Raw genomic sequence first — 24,840 nt, 5'->3', positions numbered from 1 at the left:
TCTTCTCAATTCGTTGACCCAGCGACAAGAGTGACTGATAAGGTTTTACGAGTTTAGATGGTAGATGCTGGGGCATCAGCTGGCTGGCAGAAGAGGGGCTGCCTGGACCTTCTCTCAGGATGTCACCTGGTGGTCCTGCCTCCTGCCTCTCAGGTTTGACAGCCTCCCGTGAGTCCCTTTCCAGAGGCCGCCTGTCCGAACCACTCACAGCACTTGTAAGACTGGACCAGATCACCCTCAGCCCCAGAAGGGCAGGATTTCCCTTCCAGTCCTACTGCAGGCAGAACAGCTCCAACCAGCATGGGGTAGAGACTGCCCTCGGGCCCAGGGCGTTTCCCTAGAGGTGAGGGGAAGCCACTTAGCATGTGTGTGTGTGTGTGTGTGTGTGTGTGTGTGTGTGTGTGTGTGTGTGTGTCCTTTGTGCACACACCTGAAGACACCAGTTATGCTTACTGCATCTTAATGTTTTAAAAATATGATCGTTGTTTGATTCAAAAGTTATATATATATATTTATAATGCGCATACAAACGTCTAGTTGAGACAATTTTAAATCACCCATAATGTAATAATAGGATTGTGGTTATGTTATTTTAAAGAGCTTTTATCTTTCGGAGACACATTCTGAAATATTTATAGATAAAAATCCATGATGTCTGGGATTTGTTTCAAAATAATCCAGTGGTGAGGCAGGAAGTAGGAGGTGCAGACAGATAAAACGGACCATGACTTGATCATTGTTGAAGCTGGGTGATGTGTACATGGGAATTCATTATACTTTTCTCTCTACCTGTTTATTTATATTTATGATTGAAATTTTCTATAATTAAAAGTTGTTTTTTTTTTTTAACATTTCCACCTTCCTTTTGTGCATATGTATCCTTCCATTAAAGCGTCATTGCCTTGTTTGGAAAAAAATCACCAATAATCTCACCCTATATGCTTCCAGTCCTCTTTCAATACAAAGATATACAAAGGGACAGACTGTACTCTATTGGGATTTGGAACAATGTGTTGAAAATAAGACCTTATTTATTTGGTCAATATTAATATTTGCACACTCTATTTCTTTTTTAATTGAAGTATAGTTGATATACAATGTTATGTTAGTTTCTGGTGTATAGCAAAGTGATTCAGTTATACATACATATATTCTTTTTCATATTCTTTTCCATTATGGTTTATTACAGGATATTGAATATAGTTCCCTGTGCTATACAGTAGGACCTAGTTGTTTACCTATTTTATATATAGTAGTTTGTATCTGCTAATCCCAAACTCTTAATTTATCCCTCCCTCACCCCCTTTCCCCTTTGGTAACCATAAATTTGTTTTCTATGTCTGTGAGTCTCTTTCTGTTTTGTAAACAAGTTCATTTGTGTCACATTTTAGATTCCACATATAAGTCATATCATATGGTATTTGTGTTTCCCTTTCTAACTTACTTCACTTAGTATGATAATCACTAGGTCCATTCATGTTGCTGCAAATGGCATTATTTTATTCTTTTTTATGGCTGAGTAGTATTCCATTGTGTATATATACACCACATCTTCTTTATCCGTTCATCTGTTGATGGACGTTTAGGATGCTTCCATATCTTGGCAATTGCAAATAGTACTTCTATGAACATTGGGGTGCATGTATCTGTTTGAATTATGCCCAGGATGGGATTGCTGGATCACATGGCACCTCTATTTTTACTTTTTAAGGAAACTCCATACTGTTTTTCATACTGGCTGCATCAATTTACATTCTCACCAACAGAGTAGGAGGGTTCCCCTTTCTCCCCACCCTCTCCAGCATTGGCCATTTGTAGACTTTTTAATGATGGCCATTCTGACTGGTATGAGGTGATACCTCATTGTAGTTTCGATTTGCATTTCTCTAATAATTAGTGATGTCGAGCATCTTTCCATGTGCCTCTTGGCCAGCTGTATATCTTCTTTGGAGAAATATCTACTTAGGTCTTTTGCCCATTTTTAGATTAGGTTTTTTGTTTTGTTTTGTTTTGTTATTGAGTTGTATGAGCTGTTTGTGTATTTTGGAAACTAACCCTTTGTCAATCACATCATTTGCAAATATTTTCTCCCATTCTGTAGGTTGTCTAGACAACCTTGCTTACTCTGTTTCAAGGATTTCAAAATTATGTTTTGTACTAACTTTGTGAGAAATTTCTTAAAACTTTAAGCCACTGACATTTTGGTGATGCTGTTACTGCAGTGTAACCCAGACTATCCTAATAAACTTAATATTCCATCCTCATCAGAGATGGCAAATATTGATCATTAACATAACCATTGCCCCATCCTGGAGATGTGATAAATACTACCAACCCATCACTGAACTCTTACCCATTGATCTGTAAGACCTCAGAATCTTTCTCATCACAGTGACCTAAGCCATCACTACTAGTTAATTCAAGCTGGAAAATGAAGGGAAACCTACCAAAATCATCCTACTGCAATCAGCATAAGATCCAAATTTCCTACCATAGCCTGCCAGGTCACACAAGAGCCAGAACTTACCCTCCTTTACAATCTCATTGCCTAACCACTTATTTCTCACTCACTCCACTCCAGCCACACTGGCCTTTCTGTTCCTCAAACACGCTGAGAATATTCTCATCTCAAGCCTTTACACGTGCTGTGCCCACTTTTTTTTGAAAGCTTTTCTCTCATATTTTTGCAAGTTTGGCTCACATGTCATCTCTTCAGGCAGACCTTCCTGTTCACCTCACTGAACTTACCCTGCATCCTCTCCTCACCTCCTCAATGATAAGAAAACACTAGTCTGTCTTTTTTTGCTGTTGCATTCCCATTACTGAGTGGTTCCTGGTCCATGGAGGTGCTTACTAAATATTTCTGGAAATAATAAAGGCAACTAATCTGCCAACCCCAATATAGAGCATAAACTTTTTGAGGAGAGAGAGCAGGTCTGGTTCATTTGGGGCTTTTCCTCCGTGCTGAGTCCATGTAATGTCTCCAGTAATGTACCCTTAAATCTCTGATTGATTGGGGTTAGAAGGCTCTTATTTCCCTTTGTGTCATGGTAGATTCATATCTGTGCCTTTTTTCCTTCCACCTCACATACACTCACTCAAGATGTCTCCTCTTTTCTCTCTTCCCCCCAACTCTCTCACCACATCCTCTCCCAGTGAAGTTCAGTTCAAGTCTCTTTCTCACCCACACAATGCCTTCCAAAATAGCAGTCTACTGTGGAGAAGGAGCAGCATCCAGCCCTAAAATGGGTTTGGGCCTGGCCTCACGTCCAAGCACAGTACCTATTCCCTTTTCTGTAGGAGCTGACACTAAGCCCCATCCAGACTTGGCTGGAGCCTCAAGCCTGTGTATTGGAGTCCAGAAGTTTTGCCCTTTGGGTATTTTGAAGAGAAGCAGCTGTTACCATTTGCCAGCTGAAAGGTTTGCCTTTGAAATAGACTGTGAGGCATGTACAGGCAGAAAGGGCCTTTTTGGAGAAGGCCTGGGAAGACAGGACTCAGAAGACCTGCCACTCAGCTGGATTGCCATGCAACTGTAGGCAAATCATCAGAGATGTCTAGTGTCTATAACAGTGAGAAGAAATAATTGTATTCCCTCGGGATAGCTGGATGATGGGGGGAGGGGTTGTAGGTGAGGCCAGGTAGTGAAAAGAGCATGGAACTTAGAATCAGAAACCCTGAGATTTAGAGTCATAAGTCCTGAAATTGAAGACCCAGTAGGAGGCACATCCCAGCCATTTAAGCCCCCGTTTACTCTTTTGTAAAATAGACAGATGCCCTCCTATATTCATCAAGTTTTTTGTTTGCAACAGAAACCAGCTAAAGCTAACACAAGCAGAAAAAGGGGGTTTATGTGAGGACTTCAGGCAAGTCATGCATGAGAACGCAGTCAGATGTCAAGAATGAACTAGAACGAGGAACCGAAAAAGTTTCAGAACTGAAGTTTTCTGCCTTTCTCTCAGCTTTTGCCTTATTCTTCTTTCTTTTGTTTCTTCATCCACACGGAGGTACATGGCTACCCCACAGCTTCCAACTATGTGTTTGACAGGTTCAGCCATACTCCAATCCCAAGTTTCTAGAAGAAAGACACTGATTGGCCCAACTTGCATCAGGTGTCTGGCACCTGGTCCAGTCAGTCATGGGCCTGGGAGGTAGGAGTCACATAGTAAAATTATGGCTTGCCATGGGAACCTTTGAGGATCTACATGCAATACTGAGAGAAAGAATTATAACTTGTGAGTTGGGCCAGCAAACCAAAAAGTGGCTTGTGTGGACTAAAACCTTCAGGTGCTGTAAATAGAGAATGGTGTTTATTTCTAGGAAGGACATACAGCTACCTCACAATGATATTCTAAGGAATGAAGGCATAGTCCTATGCAAATCTAGAATTTTCTAGTAAGTAATCAAGACCTGAGTTTTAAAGTTGACTCATTCTTAAACAACAAGGTCCTACTGTATAGCTCAGGGAGCTATATTCAATATCCTGAGATAAACCATAACGGAAAAGAATGTGAAAAAGAATATATGTATATGAATAACTGAGTCACTTTGCTGTACAGGAGTAATTAACACAACATTGTAAATCAACTGTACTTCAATAAAATTAAAAACCAAAACGTTGCCTCATTCTAAGAGACTAATTTTTCAGTGAGTTATGAGAATCAACATTCTCCACCTTTTACCTTAGGTACCTCTTCTCTACATCCACAGGTCTAACAAAAGCTTCCGAAGGAGATCTTCCTTCTTAAAAGAAACTGACTGAGATAAAATCTAGTGAAAACTAATTAATTAAGACTCAACTGACTTAGTATTTTTGCTAGATCAAGATCGGAATGGGGTCAAAATTTTCTATCTCTATGTCTCTTAATGGCAAGAAAGATTTCCTTTAAGTAAAATGAAGATGCGACCTTGGACGAGTCACCTGACATTCCTGAGCCTCGGTTTCCTTATCTGTAAAATAGGAATGAACTTTTCCTAGGGTTGTGGTGACAAGTAAATGGCATTAGGTTTGGCGTGTACTAAGCACTGGTGGTTAGCTGCCATGTCTATGATAATGGGGTTGGGGTGGTGGTGGTGGTGGTGGTAGTGATGGTGATGGTAGTAATAATGATGGTGGTGGTGGTGAAGTGATGGTGGTGATGGTAGTAATAATGGTGGTGATGGTAGTAATAATGGTGGTGGTGGCAGTGGTGATGGTGATGGTGATGGTAGTAATAATGTTGTTGGTGGTGGTGAAGTGATGGTGGTGATGGTAGTAATAGTGGTGGTGGTGGTGGTGGTGGTGCTGGTGATGGTGATGGTGATGGTGATGATAGTAATGATGTGGTGGTGGTGATGGTGATGATGGTAATAATAATGGTGGTGGTGGTGGTGGTGGTGGTGGTGATGGTGATGGTAATAATAATGATGGTAGTGGTGGTGGTGTTGGTGATGGTGGGGATGGTAGTAATAATGGTGGTGGTGGTGGTGAAGTGATGGTGGTGATGGTAGTAATAGTGGTGGTGGTGGTGGTGGTGCTGGTGCTGGTGCTGGTGATGATAGTAATGATGTGGTGGTGGTGATGGTGGTGATGGTAGTAGTAATGGTGTTGGTGGTGGTGGTAATGGTGATGGTAATAATAATGATGGTAGTGGTGGTGGTGTTGGTGGTGATGGTGATGGTAATAATAATGATGGTAGTGGTGGTGGTGTTGGTGATGGTGGGGATGGTAGTAATAATGGTGGTGGTGGTGGTGGTGGTGACAATGGTGGTGGTGGTGGTGAAGTGATGGTGGGGTTGGTAGTGACAATGGTGGTGATGGTGGTGATGATTAATTATGATAGAATCAAGAATGTTTAAATTTTGCTCAGCATCTAATAGTCACATAGTGAATGGATGAAGAGGCAAACAATTTTCAGACAACTCCAAGGATATCAGCCACCATTATATATCGATCATGGATATGACCAACACAAATCGTACTTCAATGTTCATTAATGCAGATCCCTTAAAGACTTCCAAGAGATGTTTAACTAACAATTTGTATGACGTGGAGAGAAGATGAATAAATAAGAATTTTCGTTACTACATGTGCTTGAAAGAAATACAATTAAATTTAAATAATTGTGTGCACAATACAGGCTCTCACTTGTCTTCCTCCTAATTAGGTTGCTACATACGGTCACACACCATTAATTCAAATCTCAACTTCAAAAATTCACATTTTTAAATTAGTTACTCTCCAGTTGTGGGATTTGGTCCTAAAGGCACACCATTTAAATTTCCAAAGGTCTGTGTAAAGCCCCTTTGGCAACTGACATGGACATACCTAGACTCCAGAGGCACCCTGTCCCTTTGGCATTTCCAGAATGCACCAACTACTTCAGTTGCCTTACTTTGAAAGCCTTAGTAATCCTAAAGGCTCAGCTTGGTAGTCACACTTGGTTAACTCGGGACCAATTAGTCATGCAATGTCATTTATTTATCGTGAAGATTGCTTCCCAAATGACCAGTTTATTGGGACTTCACTAATAATTATTTCACTAGAGCTTTTTCAGCGCTGCTCACGTGCATGTGTGGAATTCTCACTGTGAGGGTGATCTAAGAATGGATATATTTTTTGAGAGAAACATGAGCGGAATGGCACTTTTTCTTTACTTTGCCAGATTGCTCCTTCTCTGGGAGAGAAGAATTGGATGTTATCCCTTTAAAAGAGCCGGTAGCCTGCTGTGTTTATAATCCTCAAATCCCATGATTTGGTCTCCCATCTCCCAGTTTTGCTCCACACACGCCTGCTAACATTGGTTTAGATCTGACTTTTCTTTGCTCAAGAAGAACAAGATTTATTACTAGTCAGAATACAGTAGATCCCAATATTTTAGGAGGACAAATAAACAAAGTCTAGTCTGCCAGCAGGAACCATGCTCCGGCTCCCCTGGATCTTCTGAAAGTGGTCACCCAGTTAAAAGTGGTCACCCAGTTATGACACTGCTGCTTGCGTTTGTCTCGAAAGTGTTAAGATGTCTAAATGCTTCTACCTATTCGCTCCCGTGATTCCCAAAGTCGCCCTATAAAGTGTGTTGGGAGGAAAAAGAGCAAGTCATTCATGCATTTACGTCGTGTTTATTTACTGAGAGCAGTACAAACACTAGAGACGGGGCATTGCCAGGCACCCAGAGCTGAGTATGTACTAGGGCCCAAGGCAGACGTGGCCCTGTCCTTAGGTAGCTTAGAGGCTGGTGGGTCATGGTCTCCCACCATGAGGCAGAGACCCCAGTAAAGAGTCTTGAGGCCGTCTTTCACTTACTACTCATAACAGACTGTGAGAACGTTCTTATTAATCTCATTCTGTGGATGGGATAACCCAAACTCCCAGAGGTTAAGTGACCTGAGTAAAGTCACGGGCTGCTAAGCGGGAGAGTCAAGGCTCAGACTGGGGCTTCCTCATCCAAGGCTGCTGATTGAGTCCTGGATTCTTCCCAAACAGTGTAATCTCATGTCAACCCAGATCAATTCAAGCGCTCTTTTTCATTTTCCCACATCTCATAGTTAGGCTTAAAAAAGTATCTGTTGCAATATATATTGAGCATCTAAAATTAGTGATTTTGAGGATCTAACCTTTATAGAGGCTCAGAGAAGAGCACCGGAGAGTCTTTTGTTTTTAATTGTTCATTGCAACATTGTTTGTAGTTGCATTCTAAATGTCCAAAGATAAGTAATTGAACGATGGTATTATCCGTACAGTGGAATACTATGAAACTATAAAATAATAATAAGGCTGAGCCTAGTGGTGTGGGCAGAGTGGGAGAGAGGCGTCTGGAGTGGAAAGGAGATGGGGGGTAGCTCTGAGAGGTGATCCAGGAATTCCCAAAGGCTGACACTGACTCAGTCAGTCATCAGGTCAGTTTGAAATGAGTCATTTGTGGCATGGGGGCAAACAACCTCTGTCCCTCACTAAACTATCGGGAAGCAGGCAGGCAAAAGATTTCCCCTGGAAGAAGAATCCTAATTACAATACTGAGAATTTGCATGCCCCTCTACAGTTTGCAAAACACTTTCACACCTGTCTCTTCGTTTGCTGAATGTAGGACCAGGGTTCAAGATGACCTAGCTAGTGGTTTTTATACACAATTTTTGATTGAAGTAAAATCCTTGGTCAAAATGAAATCTCACACAGTAGTCTAGTGTATAACATTGATGCGAGTGGGATTTCTGTGGCTGGCATGGGGGAGGAACAGCCCATGCCTAAGCCTTTGCTTTGACCTCTGTGTTTCTGAAGGGTCTCCAAAGAACCGCCTAGTTCCATGAAACAGAAAGACAAACACTGTTTCTAGTATTTCTAGAGAATATAAATACCCATCCCACTTTTTTTTTTTTTTTTTTTTTTTTTTTAGCGATACGCGGGCCTCTCACTGTTGTGGCCTCTCCCGTTGCGGAGCACAGGCTCCGGACGCGCAGGCTCAGCGGCCATGGCTCATGGGCCCAGCCGCTCCGCGGCATGTGGAATCTTCCCGGACCGGGGCACGAACCTGTGTCCCCTGCATCGGCAGGCGGATTCTCAACCACTGAGCCACCAGGGAAGCCCACCCATCCCACTTTTTTCCCCCCTCCTCCTAAAAAAGAAAGCTGAAAGCCCTGGAAGTGACATGAGATGGCCAAGGCCATTCCTTGTCCAGTGTTCTTTCCATGGAACTCACTAGGGCTTGTTTCTTGGTGGTTAGAGCCTGAGGATCTGCTTGGAAGCCAGTGTGTCCCCAGTGGCTGCAGGAAAGTGTCCTCTTCATCACAGAGAGCAGCGGGACCAACTCCGCTGCTACCGGTAGCATTATCAACGTGCCTGGTGGTCAGCTAGGGCTCAGAGGCATTGTCTTTGTTTCAGACAGGCCACCCCATGAGAGAGTCGTGAAATACCAGCCACTGAGCACTTGGGGAGTAGTGGGTCCAGTGATTTTTTTTAGCCTCGAACACTGCTCCTGAAAATGCAAGAAGAGCAGCCTACAGTCAAGCAGCCTCTCCCCAACTCAAAAACTTACACTGAACTAGATAGTGTTTGTTATTGGCTAAATGTTTGTCTCCCCTGCAAGTTCATATGTTGAAATCTTAACCCCCAGTGTGAGGGTATTAGGAGGTGGGGCCTCTGAGAGGTAATTAGGTCATGTGAATGGAGTTCTCATGAATGGGATTAGTGCCTTTATAAGAAGAGACACACAAGAGAGCTTGTCCTTCTCCCTCTCTCTCTCTCTCTCTCTCTCTCTCTCTCTCTCTCTCTCTCCCCCTCCATCCCCCTCTCTCCCTTTTGTGAGGATAGGAGAAGACAGAGAAGGTGACTATCTGCAAACCAGAAGAGTGTTCTCACCAGAACCAGACCATATTGGCACCCTGATCTTGGACTTCTCAGCCTCCAGAACTGTGAGAAATAAATTTCTGTGGTTTAAGCCACCCAGTCTGTAGTATTTTGTTACAGCAGCCCGAACTAAAATAGTGGTGATGGCCGCACAATTTTGTGACTGTATGAAATGCTACCTAATGGCTAAAATGTTAAATTTTATGTTAGGTGTGTTTTAGTACAACAACAACAATAACAAACTGACATTGGCTCCCTATTTCTTAAGGATCAGACTTCCTAGTATAATTTACAAACTCAAGGCAGAGGCCCCCGCTTCCCCCCCACCCCAGCCTCATGCCTTGCTGACCCCCTTCAATCTTTTCATCTGATCAAATGTTCCAACTGCTCTCCAAAGTCAAAAGGGGATTACTCTCCCTTGGAAATTCTGGCAAGGCTCCTTCAGGGTCTTGTCACAGTTACTGGTAACCACTATCATTTTCTGTGTGTCTCACCAGGCAAGAATTCCATTCAGATTTACTTTCAGTCGTCCACCTTAACAATAAATACTGTTTTTGCTTTTCAAATGTTAAACCACAATGTTATAGATAGATATGAAATTATGATGCAGAGTATGGTTTTTCAAACTCAAAATGCCTCTGCTGAAGAATATGACAGTCTCCTCCTTTTTTTGAGATTTGCCAAGTAGGATAGATGCGGGAAAAGTGGACTAACCTTTACATGGAAGCAAGAAAGAAGGGATAGATGTGTGGGTGGGTGAGAGGACAGATAAAATGATGAAAGGATAGGTGGATGATAGATGGTTGAATGATGGATGAATACATGTATGAACAGATACGTAGGTGGATGGATGGAGAAGAGAATAGCGTATAGATGGATGTGGATTTACAAAGATGTGAAAAGCTTAAGAAAGATGGATGAGAAGTTGTATGGGAGGGGCGTTGGAAGAATATGTGGTTGGATGGGTGGACAGATGTAGGATGTGTGGTTGGATAAATGGATGGACAAGAGGCTGGATGGATGTGAGTGCGTCCTGGATGGACAGGAGGATGGATAGATGTGTGAGCCCTGGCGGGATGTAAGGTAAGATGGGCAGCAGACAAATGCGTGGACGGAAGGATGTTTGGGAGGATGAATGAGGGTGTGTGTGAGCGGATGGATGGATCCAGATGCCAGCCCGGGACTGGAAGATGACGCATAGGTCAGTGGAGCCAAATACCAGCCCCATGGCTGTCTATCATTAGCTTTCTCCAAGCAGTCCTGGTAAGAATCAAAAATTCACCTGAGGTATGTGGACTTCCTTCTCTTTCAAGGGAAGAAGAATGAGCTCTTCCTCTCTCCCTTGGAAAGAATCGCAAGCTCCCCACCGTGGGCAGGGAAAAACCAGTCTCCCACTGTCCCAGCTCCTCTCCCAGGATATCCAGCTGCCTGTGAAACCCAGAGAGAAGAGTTCCCCAGCCAGAGTCAAAGAGAAACCGAGGGCTTCCCTGGTGGCGCAGTGGCTGAGAGTCCGCCTACCGATGCAGGGGACGCGGGTTCGTGCCCCGGTCGGGGAAGATTCCACATGCCGCGGAGCAACTGGGCCCGTGAGCCACGGCCGCTGAGCCTGCGCGTCCGGGGCCTGTGCTCCGCAACGGGAGAGGCCACAACAGTGAGAGGCCCGCGTACCGCAAAAAAAAAAAAAAAAAAAAAAAAAAGAGAAACCTAGCGGAGAGGAGAGGCCAGAGGCTGAACCCAACGGCGCGAGGTTTTAGGACTCAGTCATTCCCTCCTGCGTCCAGAGGGTGCGCTCCCAGACGCCGGGAGTGGAAAGCCGGTGCGCCCCGGGTGCACGGGAACACCGCGGCCCTCCGGGCGCGCGCCCAGGCACCCCGCTTTACCAGCTCCGAGGAGAACGGGGCGGGGGCGGAGGGACCAGCGCCAAGGAGAGCTGGTACGTCTTTAAACTTCTGCCGGCTGCTTAGTCACAGCCCCCTCGCTTGGGTGTGTCCTTCCTCGCTCCCTCCCTCTTAGGTCACTCTCTCAGCCCTCGAATAAAAACTGCACCCAACTTCCGAGGCGCCCTCATTGCCAGCTGGACCCCAGCCTCCAACAGGTTCGGGCGCCGTGGTAGCCCCGTGCTCCGCTGCCCCCCGCCCAGCGCCCGGCCCCTCCGGCTCCACTCGCTTGCTTTCTCGGCCGCTCCGACGCCATGGACACGTTCTGGTGGCGCGCAGCTTGGGGACTCTGCCTCGTGCAGCTGAGTCTGGCGCAGATCGGTGAGTGCCCGCCGGGGCGACGGGAGGGAGTGGCCCGAGTGGCCGGGACCCATCCGGCCGCCGCGCGGGCTGAGTTGGCCCTGGGGGGCCGGAGTCAAACGGGCGGCGAGCGGCTGGGATTTGGTGGAGAGCGGGGCGAGGATTTGCGCTAAGCTCTTGGAGAGCCTGTCGGTGGGAAGCACCGTTTTGTTGAAAGGAAAAGAGAAAGAGCGAAGAAAAGTTTGCTGGGCAGGCTGCCGGCGCCCAGTCGTGGGTGAGGTCTTTGCAGCCGGAGGTGCACAGGGCAGAAAGTAACTGTACTCCTGGGTGCGCCCAGCCCGTGTCTGGACTAACAGGCTCCTGTGCCCAAGGGCGCTTGAAGCCTGGCTGGGCAGTGGCCGGGCAGCGAAGAACTGGGCAGGGCAGGGACAGGGACTGGGGCAGAGGCAGGGGCTGGGGCAGGGACAGGGCTGTTAGCGAGGTGACCGTAGAGGTGGGCACAGTTGCCATGGGTGAGAGCCGGTGGCAGTGAGCTTTCCAGAAAGGGGTCCTGGCTTCCTGCGGCTCCCCCACTGCGCCTGGGTTCCAAAGCTCTTACAGTTGCCTCCGGTCACTAACGATCTCAGTGCTTGTGGGAACTTGAACTAGCTTCTGTGGCGAGGTCCTGGGTCGCCACGAGGTGCCACCCTGGGGCAAGAAGTGTGCGTAGGAGAGGCAATGACTGGGCCAGCTGCTCCATCCTTGCAACCTCTTGTTTCTGCCAGCTACGGGAAATCCAGACAGTAATGTGGCTCCTATATTCCGCCTGTCAGCCTCAGAGCAGGAGGGGCCACCTGGGCTCCAGCGGGGGCATCAGGGATCCTGGAGCCGGGCTGCCAATATCCCCTCTCAACAGGGTCTGTGCCTTTCGGTGGCTGTGGATGGAGTGGCGTGTGTGAGGGGTTCTGGTGAGGCTGAACTCCAAGCAGTCCTTTGTCTGTATAGCTACAGATAATCACATGGCTGATTTGCTTATCACCGGCAACATTCATTTTTCTTTTAAGAAGTGCCAGCTGGGTCATTAAGACAGCTCAACCTATGGGTAATTCCACTCAGCAAGGATTTATTAAACCCAGCTCTGGGGGTACCAAGAAAGTAAAAGACACAGTCCTACCTGGGTGCTTTTGACTGAGGATAAGTGGGGATCTAGGATTTAGATTCCTGAAACAGAAAAAGTAATAATTAATAATAATAATTAGTAGTAAGAGGAATGATAACACCCGCCACCGTTTATTATACACTGTGGCTGTGCCGGGCACTGTGCTAAATTCTTGGCGTTCTCTCATTGTACCCTCACAATGGCCAAGTGAGACGTGTTGTGTTAGTCCTGTGTTATAGGAGGGAAACCAACTGAAGCTCAGAGAGGTTAAGTGACTTGCTGGTGTTCACACAGCCAAGAGGATTGGTGTTCATGTGAACCAGGCCTCTTAGCCTGTTGCTTAGTCAGAATACATCAGGCTGTATGTATGGCATGGCAAACTCGGAAAGGATTTGATGGAAGGAAGGGTCGGGTCGTGCTTGACCAGAGGCCTTAGAGGAGGCATCCAAAGGGAACTGGAGCTCCAAGGAGTCCTTGAAAGGCAGAGAAGAGGGAAAGATTTCAGGGAGAGCCGTGAGCTTGGCCTCAGCGAAGAGGGACCACGCTGGTGTCTCCATGGCCTCTAGGGAAGTTTATCTGTATGTTACCTTCCCGTGACATCTTCTGCTTTGATTCTGAGGATTCTGACTCCCGACTCCTTCCATCCTTAGCCCTGATTCTTCTAAAGGGCCCCATGCCCCAATATTTGGCACCGTCCTGACGCTTGAAGTTCTCCCCGAGACCGGCGGGAGCATTCCCGCCCTGCGTTTCTGCGGTCCCTTTGGGCAGCGTCACTTGGAGGAAGCACAGAAAAGTGCCAGCAGCGATAACTGCCTCGACCCGGGCTTTCGTGTGCTTGTGAAGCTGTTTGGAAGGAACTGAGACTTAGAAAGGAGATGTGGCCTAACAGCGGGCTCGGGCTGGGCAGGAAGAGAGAGGAAGGAGAAAGGGGAGGCGGGGAGGCTCTGCTGTTGCCCCACCAGCAGAGGCAGTGGGCTGTGGAGGACAGTGAGGAAACTCTGGAAAGGGGCAAGTTTTGGGGGAGGAAGAAAGTGTCCAGTCTTCATATTGGAAAGCAAGAAGTAGAGACATGGCCCAATACGATTAAGCAGCATTGGACTCAGACTGTCGACGTTGGAGAACAGATATCTTGAACTAGGTGTCACGTGTGGAAGGAGGAAAATGGCCATGGGTAGAGGGCAGTGAGATGAGCCCTCCATACCTCTCCGCCTCCTTTTCTCTGTGGGTGAGAGGTCGCTGCTAGGGAATTGTGCCTCTGGTGTTTAGAAAGAGGGGTGCATCTGAGACCTCTGGGGCTTGTGGGTGGCCGGCACCCTTCTGATCCCTCTGAGCGTTAAAGACCCCTCTTTCTGGGAGTTAGAGCTTTGGCTGTGTTTTCCCAGGTGAAGAAGAAAGGAAGCAAACCTCCACCGTGGCTGAGGTTACTTAGCATCAGTTAATTCAGTTGTTCCCCAAAAAACACAATGGACATCTCACGTCCTGCAAAGGCACAGTGCTAAGTGGGTGTGTTTGAGGCTAGCGGCCAGTAGGAAAAGTTTCCATTCTTTTTCCAAATCGCCCCACGCAGGAAAGGATGCTGGGTAGCGTGAAATTCTTAGTTTATGACAGATCCCCTTCCATTCATTCAAGAAATATTTCCTGACTCACTGTCATAGACCCAGAGAGGGTGACTCCAAGGACCATTGAGAAAAACCCTTGCTTTTTCCCAAGGAGAAAACAGATACCAAAAGGGAGGGAAAGGTGATTTCCCCTCTCTCAGGCCGAGTGTTAGTACAGGATGCTTTCCAAACCTCAGGTCGCTGAAATACCTCCATCCTCAAGGACTGTAACAGCCCCACCTCTACGCCCTGCAAGGGGTGGGGAGAGTGTGGTCCACTGACGTAGCAACATTTGTTTCATGCCTGAAATACTGTCTTAAATACTCATTACAATTTTGCATTTTCCTCCACAATATACCCAGTTTCATATAAGAATAATGATATATTTCTTGTAATCAAGCAAAGTTGCTGCTGGGGGAAGAGTCTCTATACTGTCTGGGGTCTCCTGGAGTGTTGCTGGATCCCTCCCAGTTAGGTGCACCCCAGCTTTAAAAGCCTGATGCTCTGCTCCTCTGCCAAGTAGGGTCCTAAGTCCCCAGGAAATACCATTTACTGAGCACTGACCCCGTGCTAGGCATTCAGCCAGGGGCTTTGAATAGGTTATCCTATATAAGCCTCATGACGGCTCTATGTACATTTAGCACTCTCTCCATTCATTCCATTTTCGAGATAAAGAGATTGAGGCTCAGGGAGTTGACATGACTTGCTCAAGGACACACAGCTAGTGAGTGATGGAGTTTTCTAACGCTCCCCATGGTAGACCCCCCCCAGGCCTGTGTTCCTTTGGCTCATTACTTTGCCTCTGGAGGACTTTGGAAATTGTGTGAGCCCAGTGAACATGAAGCCTGGTGTGAGTGGCTTTCCTCTCCCCCTGGCAGGCTGAGGACTCTTGGCTGCCCTGCTCTGCCCTGGCCTGTCTCTCCCCAGGCCTGGCCACAGCTGTCAAGAGATGCCAACCTAGTTATTTGTTACTAAAATAAGTCAATTCCCTTATCAGAATCCAGCTGCCCTTCTAGACATGCTCTCATTTGCAGGCTTGGGAAAAAGGGAGAGGCTGTTCCTTGTCTAAGAGACAAGTCAGGGCAAGGCCTTTTGCCTGGAAATTAAGAAAGGGGCCCTGCAGAGGCTCTGACCCTGCAAGCGTTCTGGGTACAATGACACAGGAAGCCCCCTCATCCCATGCTCAGTGGAAACTCTCAGCATTTAGCAGGTCGTATGTGCCCAGGGAGGGAGAGCCTTGAGGACCCCGGTCATGGGCTGACACGGTTCTCTAGAAAAGTCAGGGGTCTTGAATGGAAAGTCATTGTGGGGCTCTAGGTGAAACGTGGTCACTCAAGTGACATTTCAGTTTGGCCTTGGGTGTCAGACGGTTCCAGGCAGGGGTCCCTGATGGAGAGGAGGTGATGGGAGCAAAGCTGGCCTCCCCAGCCATCCGTCCTGGCTGGGATGGGGGCTGAGATACGGGCTGCCGTTGTGTTTCCCCTGCACCTCCTTTTTGGCTGACTCTACCCAGAGCCTGAAAGGGAAGTGGGTCTTGTGAAAGAATGAACTGCAGCAGGTGGCAGATGCCACCATACAAAGTGCAGTTCTCAAAGGGGATCTTTTCTGCCTCAGAGAGAAATTCTGGGGGTTTGCACAGCCAGAAGCTGATGACTCAAGTTCCTTTGTGTCCCCTCTTGAATGGGAAGCACACAAGTGTTCTTTAGAATCACCGGGGGAGGCTGGTGCCTCCAACCTTAAATTGGAACCCCACTTTTCACTCCCTTAGCAAGTTGATATTTTTCTTAAAAAGGGCCCTCCCCTAGAGCTGGCCAGCAAGGGCCCTTTTTGGGAGGTTTGTGGCTGCGGAGTCTGGCTTGGCAAGGATGCAGGTGTTGGTCACTCTAGATTTTCCAGGAGTGTCAGGATTTCAAATATGCAAATACTCTACCAATTGAAACCTAGTGTATATTTTGACTAAATGTTTATATATTTTTCTACAAATAAGTACATGGCTTTGTGTGATTAGAGGTCAGAAACTTGCATGGATTTTTGCATAAATGAAAATCACATTTCTACAACTCGTGAATCAGTCTAGTGTCCAATTAAATTGATGTTTGGTTCAGGAAATGTGTCCTCTGCTCTCCATTTTTTGATCACCCCAATATGTGAAGTACCAAGAAAAGCTACATATAGGGTTTTTGCTTGCTAGGTGTGGATATACATAAGGTGTGGGTGTGCCCGTAGGTATATATGCATCTGAACACATGTGTCTACACTTAATGTGGGTATTGCTGATCAATCCTTAAGCATTTATAATGAGTCTTCTGTGGGTCCCATGCTGTGTTGGGTACTACAGGGGGATTAAGTGTGTGAGATGTGGGACTTCTATCCAAGAACCTGTGGTTCTACACATGTAAGACAGTGCCATCAAGTGACAGCCTGGCCATTTTAGAATGTAAAGCTAACAGCCTTGCCAAGCTGAAGCACAGCTAGGAGGGCTGGGGAATCGGTGATGGGGAGGAGGAGGGGGCAATGTGGACAAGAGAGGATTTGAATATATCTGAAGAAGAGGGAGTGAGATAGGGGTGTATATTTCTGTTACCCTGCTATTAATTTACCTCCTCTCGAGTAAGTTTATTAACTGGACAATATATCCAATAAACGTTCACGCACTCACTGCCTATTTGGTGCACCCAGTGGATAGGTCCTGAGAGGTCATGGTCAGAAGGACACAGTCCTCACTCCTGAGTAGTTCATGGTCTAGTGTAGGGTTTCCTGGATAACAGCTGACTGTGCATCTCTGGCTTCCACACCCTAGATTCTGGTAGTGCAAACCTCCCCCCGCCACCACGTGACAACCAATATTGCCTCCAGACATGGCCAAATCAGGGGGTTGGTTAAGGTTGCCCCCGGTTGAGAATCCCTGGTGTCACTGGATGGTGGCCAACTTCATCTCTGACAAGGAGGTATCTGGTTCCCATAGGTCCCCAGTTAATTAGCCTGAAAGCTGCACAGGAAAATCAAGATATATAAGCGTATTTGGGGCGAAGCATGACTTTCATGCTTCTCATTGGAGGAAAACCCCAAACCAGACAGATCTTCTCTTATATCTCTTCTGCAGTGCTGTGCGGGCCCCCTGACATCAGGGATTGAACCACATTCATTTCTGTGGTCCCAGATCCCAGTCCTGGCCCGTAATTGTTACCAGTAACCGTTGAACTGAAATGAATGTCTAGAATATAGAAATTACTACATCCACGCTATATATGAAAGCATGCCCGACAGTCTACCCAAGATACAGATGCATTTATCTGTTTATGGCAGCAGTGGTGATGGCTGCCTTGTTCTGGACAGGGCTGAGACGGGCGTTTGGCTGGTCAGCTGCCCACCACAGGGCACATGTTTGGTCTGCCCAAGGAGGGAGATTGCCCATCTGTTTGTGGCTTTGGTGGCTGCTTGCTGTGTCTGGGGACCTCCATCTAAGGACAGGGTGACTCACTTCTTGAGCCAAGAAGAGAGTGAGAGCCAGGCAGGATGATGACACCAATTCCCAAATTGATGCCTCAAAATAAAACACTCCCGTGCAATGGCCCACTTGGAGCTCTGATTATTTTGGAGATGCTGATCTGAGGTTGGACTCTTTGGGTGAGAGGCCCACACTCTCCCGTCCAACCTCACACCTGCTTCTGGAAGGTGGTGGCAGCTGGGAGAGAAGCAGAAGTACTTCCCAGAAGTCCTTGCCTTCTGTGTGGGTCTCCTGCAGCAGCTACAGGTCTCCCGGGAAGCCTGACATCTGCTGCGGATGCAAACCGTGCCTCCTTACAACGGAGCTTGCCAGGTGTGAAGTCGCCCACAACCAGGACAGGTCCTGCCTTCCCACGGATCATCCACCCTGTGAAACGTAGGGGCAGGGAGTCAAAGACAGGATGAGGGGGTGGGTGTCATGGGGGCACAGAACCTCACGAAGCCATATCTCCCTGAGTTTGGGGTGCACCAGCTGCCTGGGTGTGTCCTCCTGAGGCCAGTGTCCCTCCTAAGAACAAGTGTACACAGACAGGCCCCAGGTGGGTGGGGAAGGGCTGAGTCACCAAGGAGGTGATTTGCAAAACTCAGGCCCCAAAAATCTTTCTCGAGTCTTCAGCTTTTGAGAGTGAACATTAATTGCAAAACTCCAGGGAAAGAGAGAATTCACATAGACCAGTAATTTTGAGCCTTTGCCCTGGTGTCATGGCGAGTCTCCTTGAGCTGCGCCTGAAAGTTCATCTTTCTAACCCTCAACCTTTCTTGAGAGTTAGAGCTCTTGTGCCTTTTGTGGTTGTTTCTTTGCAGCTAGTTGTATGTATTTGAGATACGTCACTGCTACTACTAAGAATAGCAAACACAGAGTGCTGACCACATGTCGGCACCATCCTAATTTTTCCTCTATACTAACTTGTTTAATCCATACACTAACCTTAGCAAGAAGTGTTATTATTATCCCTCTTTTACCAATGAGAAAACTGAGGCATAGGGAATTTAAGTAGCTTGCTCAAGGCCACAGAGCTGGTAAGTGATGGAGCTAGGATTCAAACCCAGGTTGTCTAGCTGCTGGATTCACGTTCTCGGTCACTGCATTGCTGTGCCTCCGTTCATATATCAAGATGTCAGGGCGCCCCAGAAACCTGAACGATGATACCTGCTAGTACGCTGGTTGTCTTCATAAATCCCGTTTAGGAATCCGAGGTGGGCAGGATCATAGCGTCCACAGAGCTGGTTTTGCTCTCCCTTTATACATGTGATGTCAGAGGAGGGGGCTGGAATTGCAAATAGGAAGGAGAAAGAAGTAACGGAAATGTCTGCGCATTCATACTCTGAGCAGCTCATTCATTCCAATTCCTGGATACAAGTTCTGTTTTCTTCTATACGGGCTGGAGGCAGGGGGGGAGTTGGGGAGAGGCTCGGATTCAAAGGGATGGTGAATTGAGTTGTTTGTTCATGATCGCTACGGTACTTGTCACCTGATGGGTTGCTCCATCATCTAGGACTTGGGCGCATGACAGGATAAAGTTGCGAAAGGAGCCAATCAAACAGCAGCAAAAATGTTTGCCCTCACCTTAAGGGTCCGTGATGCCAGGACCTCCTCTCTACCAGCTAGAACTGATGACAGAAAGGGGTCCTCTGAGAGCGAAAGCTGCCAGGAGTCAGGCTATGCTCACCGTGGACACGGAGAATCAAACAAAAGCTAGAAGTGTGCTGCCACCCTTCTTCCCAGCTCCAGTGCAAGCCAGTGGTCTGGCTTTGGTTTGGCCCAGCAGGTGACCTTTGCAGAGGGGGGCGGGGGGCGGGGTGGGTAGCGTTGCCTCCGGGTGCCCTGTCTGAGAAACAAGCCATCCCGGAAGGAAGGAGGCAAAGCCCCCTGGAAATGTCTGACTCAGTCTGCGGGAAGGGACCTGCGCCTTTGGCCTGGGGGCAGAAACTCATCACAGATCCCCATCTGTTTCAATTTCAGTACATCTTTTTGCACTTGAGCGGATCTGTAGTGCCTTCCAGAAGAAACCACATGCCAGTAGTGGATCTAGGCAGCGTCTTTTTCTACATCCTCTCTCAAAGAGAACCCACCAAGATATTAGAGTGGGGATGGTAAGACCTCTTCACAAGTGTTCACCATTGTGGAAATTGAGATGCTAGGGAGAAATTAACAATTCCATGCAGCTCAGACCTGGTCTCCTGCCTCTGACCTAGAAGGTCATTTCTGCCCAGGCCCCTGGCTCCCAAAGTATTAAATGGCGTAAGTACTATACACCAGTCACAAATGTTGCCATTGTTGAATGTGTCCAGTCCACGAAGAAGATTCCAGCAGAACCGAGCACCAGTCTGCAGGAGACCAGTTGACGTCACTGAGTCAGCCCCACAGCCACCAGTGAGTTTCAGGGCCACACTTCCCTGCAAGGGCTGGACAAGGGTTCAGGTACCCACCAGGGTGCTGGTCACATAGACGCAAATCAGAGTTTGGAGAGAGAAGTAATACTGCTGTAGAAATCTCCTGCCCAGAAGTTCGTCTTTGCAGTGGATCCTCTGTGATGGAACTAGTTATCTTCCCAAGGTCAACCTTAGAGGTCAAGTTCATCCCTCTAGACTTCCCAAAGTGACTTTTACCTTCTCCTGTTGTCTCCTAGCTGTTTCTCCCTGATAATTCATAAAAACCTCACAAGCATATTTCCATCTAAAAAGAAGTTCAAGGGATCCCTCTGAGCTGTGTTATGATGCTCTGTTCTCTTTCACAGGTGATCCTATAAGCTTCTTAGGGGAAAGCTCATGCTTTATGTACATTTACGTACATTATGTACAATTTTGTATTGCTGTAGTCCCCAGCTGTCAGTTCCTCAATTACAGTAGATGTTCAATAAATATTGGATGGCTGACTGAATGAAAGAAATTTCTAGATTTGGCTAGCAAAGCCATCTTTATCATTTACCTTCTGTGATTTTTTTTATAGCTTCTGGCTAATTTTTTTTCCATCCTTTTTTATCTTTCTGATCTATAGAAACCTTTTTATTATTTTTTTCCTAGTGGCTCATGTACTAATCCTCACACCTCCTTGAAATCACTTTTCTCTGTATGCTCTCTAATTTGAGTATATCCTTCTTCAAGTTTGACATGTCAGACAAGGCAGAGGACGTGTAGAGCTCACTGGGTTTTGTCCAGTAAACCAGGGATCTTGATTTCTTAGAAGTCTGTCTGCCTCTCGCCCCTAGCACTGCCCTCTAAATCCGGCCTCATGTAGAAAGAACCCCAAGCCTCAAAATCATGTTCTCAAGAACACTCAGAGAAAAGCATCTGGCTTTTCGGTCACTAAGTTAAAAGGGAAAAATGGGAGGAGTTCTTTCTTTCAATGGTTTAAAGACCTTCCATACCAAACCAGCTATTTCGTATGGTGGTATGGGAGTTAGGAGGTTGGCTTTGGAGGAGGGCCGTGTGGAAGGAAGAAGGGCTGTGAAACAGGTTGATTCTCCTCCCCGCCCCTTAAGAGCAGCGTGAGCTCCAGCACTGCACACATTAAGTGTCTATAACAATTTTTAGTGCATAGTGTTTAGAGCTAAGTGTCTAGTACACGGAAGGTGCCTCAAGAATAGAAATGACTATGATATTTTAGTTCCTCTCTGTTACTGATTCACTATGTGATGCCAAACCAATCATTTTGCTTCCTATTTTCCTCTAATTTCCCATATGTGAGATGAGACAGCAGGATTCTAGTTGATCTGTGCAGTCCTTTCCAGGCCTCATGTTCTTTAAACCCACCATTCTGTGGGCCCACAAACACCTAAGCCTCATAAAACTTAATGGAAAGAATAACACAACTATAATGCAGTCCCCCCCCCCAGTGCCCCCAGCACACAAAAGCGATTCCTGGTTTGTATTAAATGTCAGAAGTGAATCATTAATCCACACCAGAAGCAACAAGCATATGGACCCAGTTACACTCTAAACTCCAATGGGCAAGAAGGACTCCTAGGCCAAGGTGCTTTGCTCAGAGGACTCCCCAGAATCCTCCTGACCACCTGCGGGTGAGCAGATGAAGTTTAAGCCAGAGAAGTTAGCAACAGGTGTCAGTCACACAGCTAAAACTGCAGAAAGTTAGCCCTGAGATTAGCCACAGGATCTGGATGCAGTATTCTTTGAATAAACATTGCTTCAAGAGGCCAGAGCAGGAAACCCCTGAAGAAGAGAAAAGACTGTGTCCTTCACTCTCAAAGCTCCATGAACACATTGGATTTCTCAGCTTCCCTCAAGGGAACCCTGCAACATGTTGGTGCAAAATGAACCCTAATATTCAGCCAAAGCAGTGCTTAGAGGGCAAGCTCTAGTATCCTAGGGAAAGTAACTAGGACAGCCATGGGAATCTGAAAAAAAAAAAAAAAGGCAAACAAAAACAAACAAACATCTAGATACCAAGGCACAGGGCAAGGCAGACCTTTGAGATGGTGAGTTGCTTCTTCTACAGAGAAACTTCCAGACTCCTACTAAGATATTTCTTTCTTTGTCATGAGACCAGAGAAACTCTTCCTGCTCAGTGGGGGAAAGAAAAAGAAAAGAAAGAAAAGAAAAAGGAAGTTTTAAAGACTGTGTTACGTAGGAGTTTGTCAGAGTGGTGGGTCTGAGGCTAAATGCCCTGTTGGGGTCTGACCTTCTATCAGTCACTGAAAATCCTTGTCAGATCACAGTCCATCCTGGGTATGCCCATATCCACCTGGAATCCACTAACAGAAGTTGAAATACAACACCAGGCTGGGTTTAGTTCTCCTGTCATAGGCAATGCCCTCGGTGATTACTGGGTACCTTTCAGTCATCTGTATCTCCAGCCAGTCCCCCAGACGCTGCATTCTAGGAGAAGTGAGAACCACATGTGGCCAGCAGAGGCTCAACATGCATTCTAGGAGAAGTGAGAACCACATGTGGCCAGCAGAGGCTCAACATTTCTCCGTCTCAGTCACAGGATGACTGTGGGTAAGGTTCTTCCTTTATTGGTTGCCTCTGTTTCCCCAGCTGTAAAATGGGGATACACTCACCAATCAATGCACTAAAAACTATCATGTGATTGGAAAGAATCCCTTGTGGAAAGAAGTGAGGGATGTAGAAGATCTAGTTTCTGTCCTCAGAGAGTTTACAGTTTGGTGAAAGAAAAATTAAACAAGTGAAGTAATTAATTATACAAGAAAGCAGACCTCTCTGTGAGCAGCAATTGTATAGGATGGCTTCATGGAAGGAGTAAAGTTTGAGGATGAACTGAGCGTGGGAAAGAAGATGGACAGAGAGAGGAGAGCAACCCAGGGAAGTGTAAAGGATCAGCTGAAAGTTTAAAGTCAGAGAAATAAGTACGGCTTGATTGGGGTCAGGAGGGGGCTCCATCTACCTGAATAAGAGAGGCCATGTTGAAGAACAGTGCGGGATGAGGCTGGACAGATTCCAGGTGATCATGTAACAGTGGCAACATCTATGAGATCCAGTTATGCTGCCCCAGAGACTTAGAAGTTCTTATGACACCCTCTTTAGACTGTGCTAGACAGAGTTCAGAAAAAGGCCAGCTCCAACATTGGTTGAGATAAAACTTTGGCAACTTTTGGCAATTGAAGAGAATCCCAAACAGACTGTATGGCAGGGCAGCAATAGCAAACAGATTTCAGCTCCTGTACCATTTCCCATTGATTGCTAGAGGCTGCCTGCGGGGCTGTGCTAAGAAGCCAAACCTTGGCTCAGCCACAGAGAGTGCTGTGATCCATTAGTGATGTCTGCCATGAGCACAATATGGAGGAGTTGACCCCCCTGTATCACATGGACATCCCCACAGTAGAGCAGTAGACTTTTGTAGTCTACTACAAAAGTCTACATTTTTGATAGTTGTGTGTAACTCTGGGAGTTGGATCTAGTCAGAGAGCCATACCATAAACTCCACCTCCTTCCAGAACAGTATAAATGCAGTCTCTCACCCAGAGGAGTTTGGTCCCTTGAGCCTTCTCTTGTGATTAATTCACACTCTGTTTTCCCATTACCCCAAGTGAGGTAAGATGCTGGGAGCAAGAAATCTCTTTTTGAATCAGGGCCAGACTTCCTGGCAAAGAGCTCCTTCTCGCATCAGCTTCTCCATCTGCAAACTGAGAAGACAAAAATGATTCCTCAGCCATGGGGGTGATAGAAGGCATAACTAGCTCATATGAGTTAAAGCCTTTGAAGATGAAAAGATCATATATGCATGTTAATTACAACTTTTATCAGCCCTGGAGCCAATGCATTCTCAGCTGCCACTGGGGCTCTTCTGTGCTTCCCAAATGCAAACAGTAGCAGCATTCCACAGGCTGGCCTTCCTGAGTCCTGCTGGTAGAATCCAAGTCAAGAAGGCTGGATTCTAAACTCAGGCTGGTCAACCCACTCTGGGCTGCTCAAGTTTCCCACTCTTCATCCCCAAGGGAAAAAGCAAGCTCACTACCTGGGCAGGTAAGATAAGATAGAACCAAGGTGTAAACAAAAGGCTCCATCAAGAGTCTACTAGAAATAGCCCCTGGGTGAGATTAGGACACTCTGCTCTAATTCCCACTGTGTCAAAGCCTAATTGTGTGACCTTGGGCTACTGGCTTTATCTGTCTCATGCTTCAATACCGTGTGTGACCCACCCAGGGATAATAATCTGTCTGCTTCCCCTAGACCTCTCCACCTTTGCTTGCTGGTGTGAAAGTGTTTTGTGCTGGTAGGCAGAAGCACGTGATGTAGAACTACAAGGTTCTATTATTACCTGAAGTCACTTTCACTTTTATCTCTGTCTCCTGTTGCTGGTTGACCCCAGTCATTGAAATTGTATTCTTCAGAATGCTCACCCATCTCCTGCGAGCTGCCATCCCCTCCTGGGCAGTGCTTATCTAGGGGGCCCTGCTATGTGCTCAGGTTCTTGGTCCTACCATTTCCAGAGACAGGCGGAGGCAGCTGGCCTGCAGGGGACTGGGGTACCCTGCCTAGCTGAGTCACAATCCCCTTACTGGGGTAACTCAATAAGAATGCTGGAGGCAGGGGCAGGAGGGCTTTCAGATGCTTTGC

General features: G+C 46.8%; 1 protein-coding gene across 6 annotated transcripts in view; it reads left to right on the top strand.

Moving 5' to 3' along the window:
* Positions 1 to 11,081: 11,081 nt before the first annotated feature.
* The window catches only part of CD44 (CD44 molecule (IN blood group)), an 87,581-nt gene continuing 73,822 nt past the window's right edge, over positions 11,082 to 24,840 (top strand). For 4 of the 6 annotated variants that reach the window (XM_067038020.1, XM_067038019.1, XM_059069937.2 and 1 more), the window contains exon 1: positions 11,338 to 11,580. In XM_067038020.1, the coding sequence (XP_066894121.1) occupies positions 11,514 to 11,580 (67 nt within the window). In that variant the 5' untranslated portion in view covers positions 11,338 to 11,513. Of the gene's footprint in view, positions 11,581 to 24,840 lie in introns of all 6 variants that reach the window. The other 2 variants (XM_059069942.2, XM_059069939.2) reach the window with 2 other exon arrangements.

The sequence above is a fragment of the Kogia breviceps genome, chromosome 7 (assembly GCF_026419965.1).
Source record: "Kogia breviceps isolate mKogBre1 chromosome 7, mKogBre1 haplotype 1, whole genome shotgun sequence".
NCBI lineage: Eukaryota > Metazoa > Chordata > Mammalia > Artiodactyla > Physeteridae > Kogia > Kogia breviceps.
Note: the sequence above shows the minus strand (reverse complement) of the source record. Positions and strands in the feature narration are given on the sequence as shown.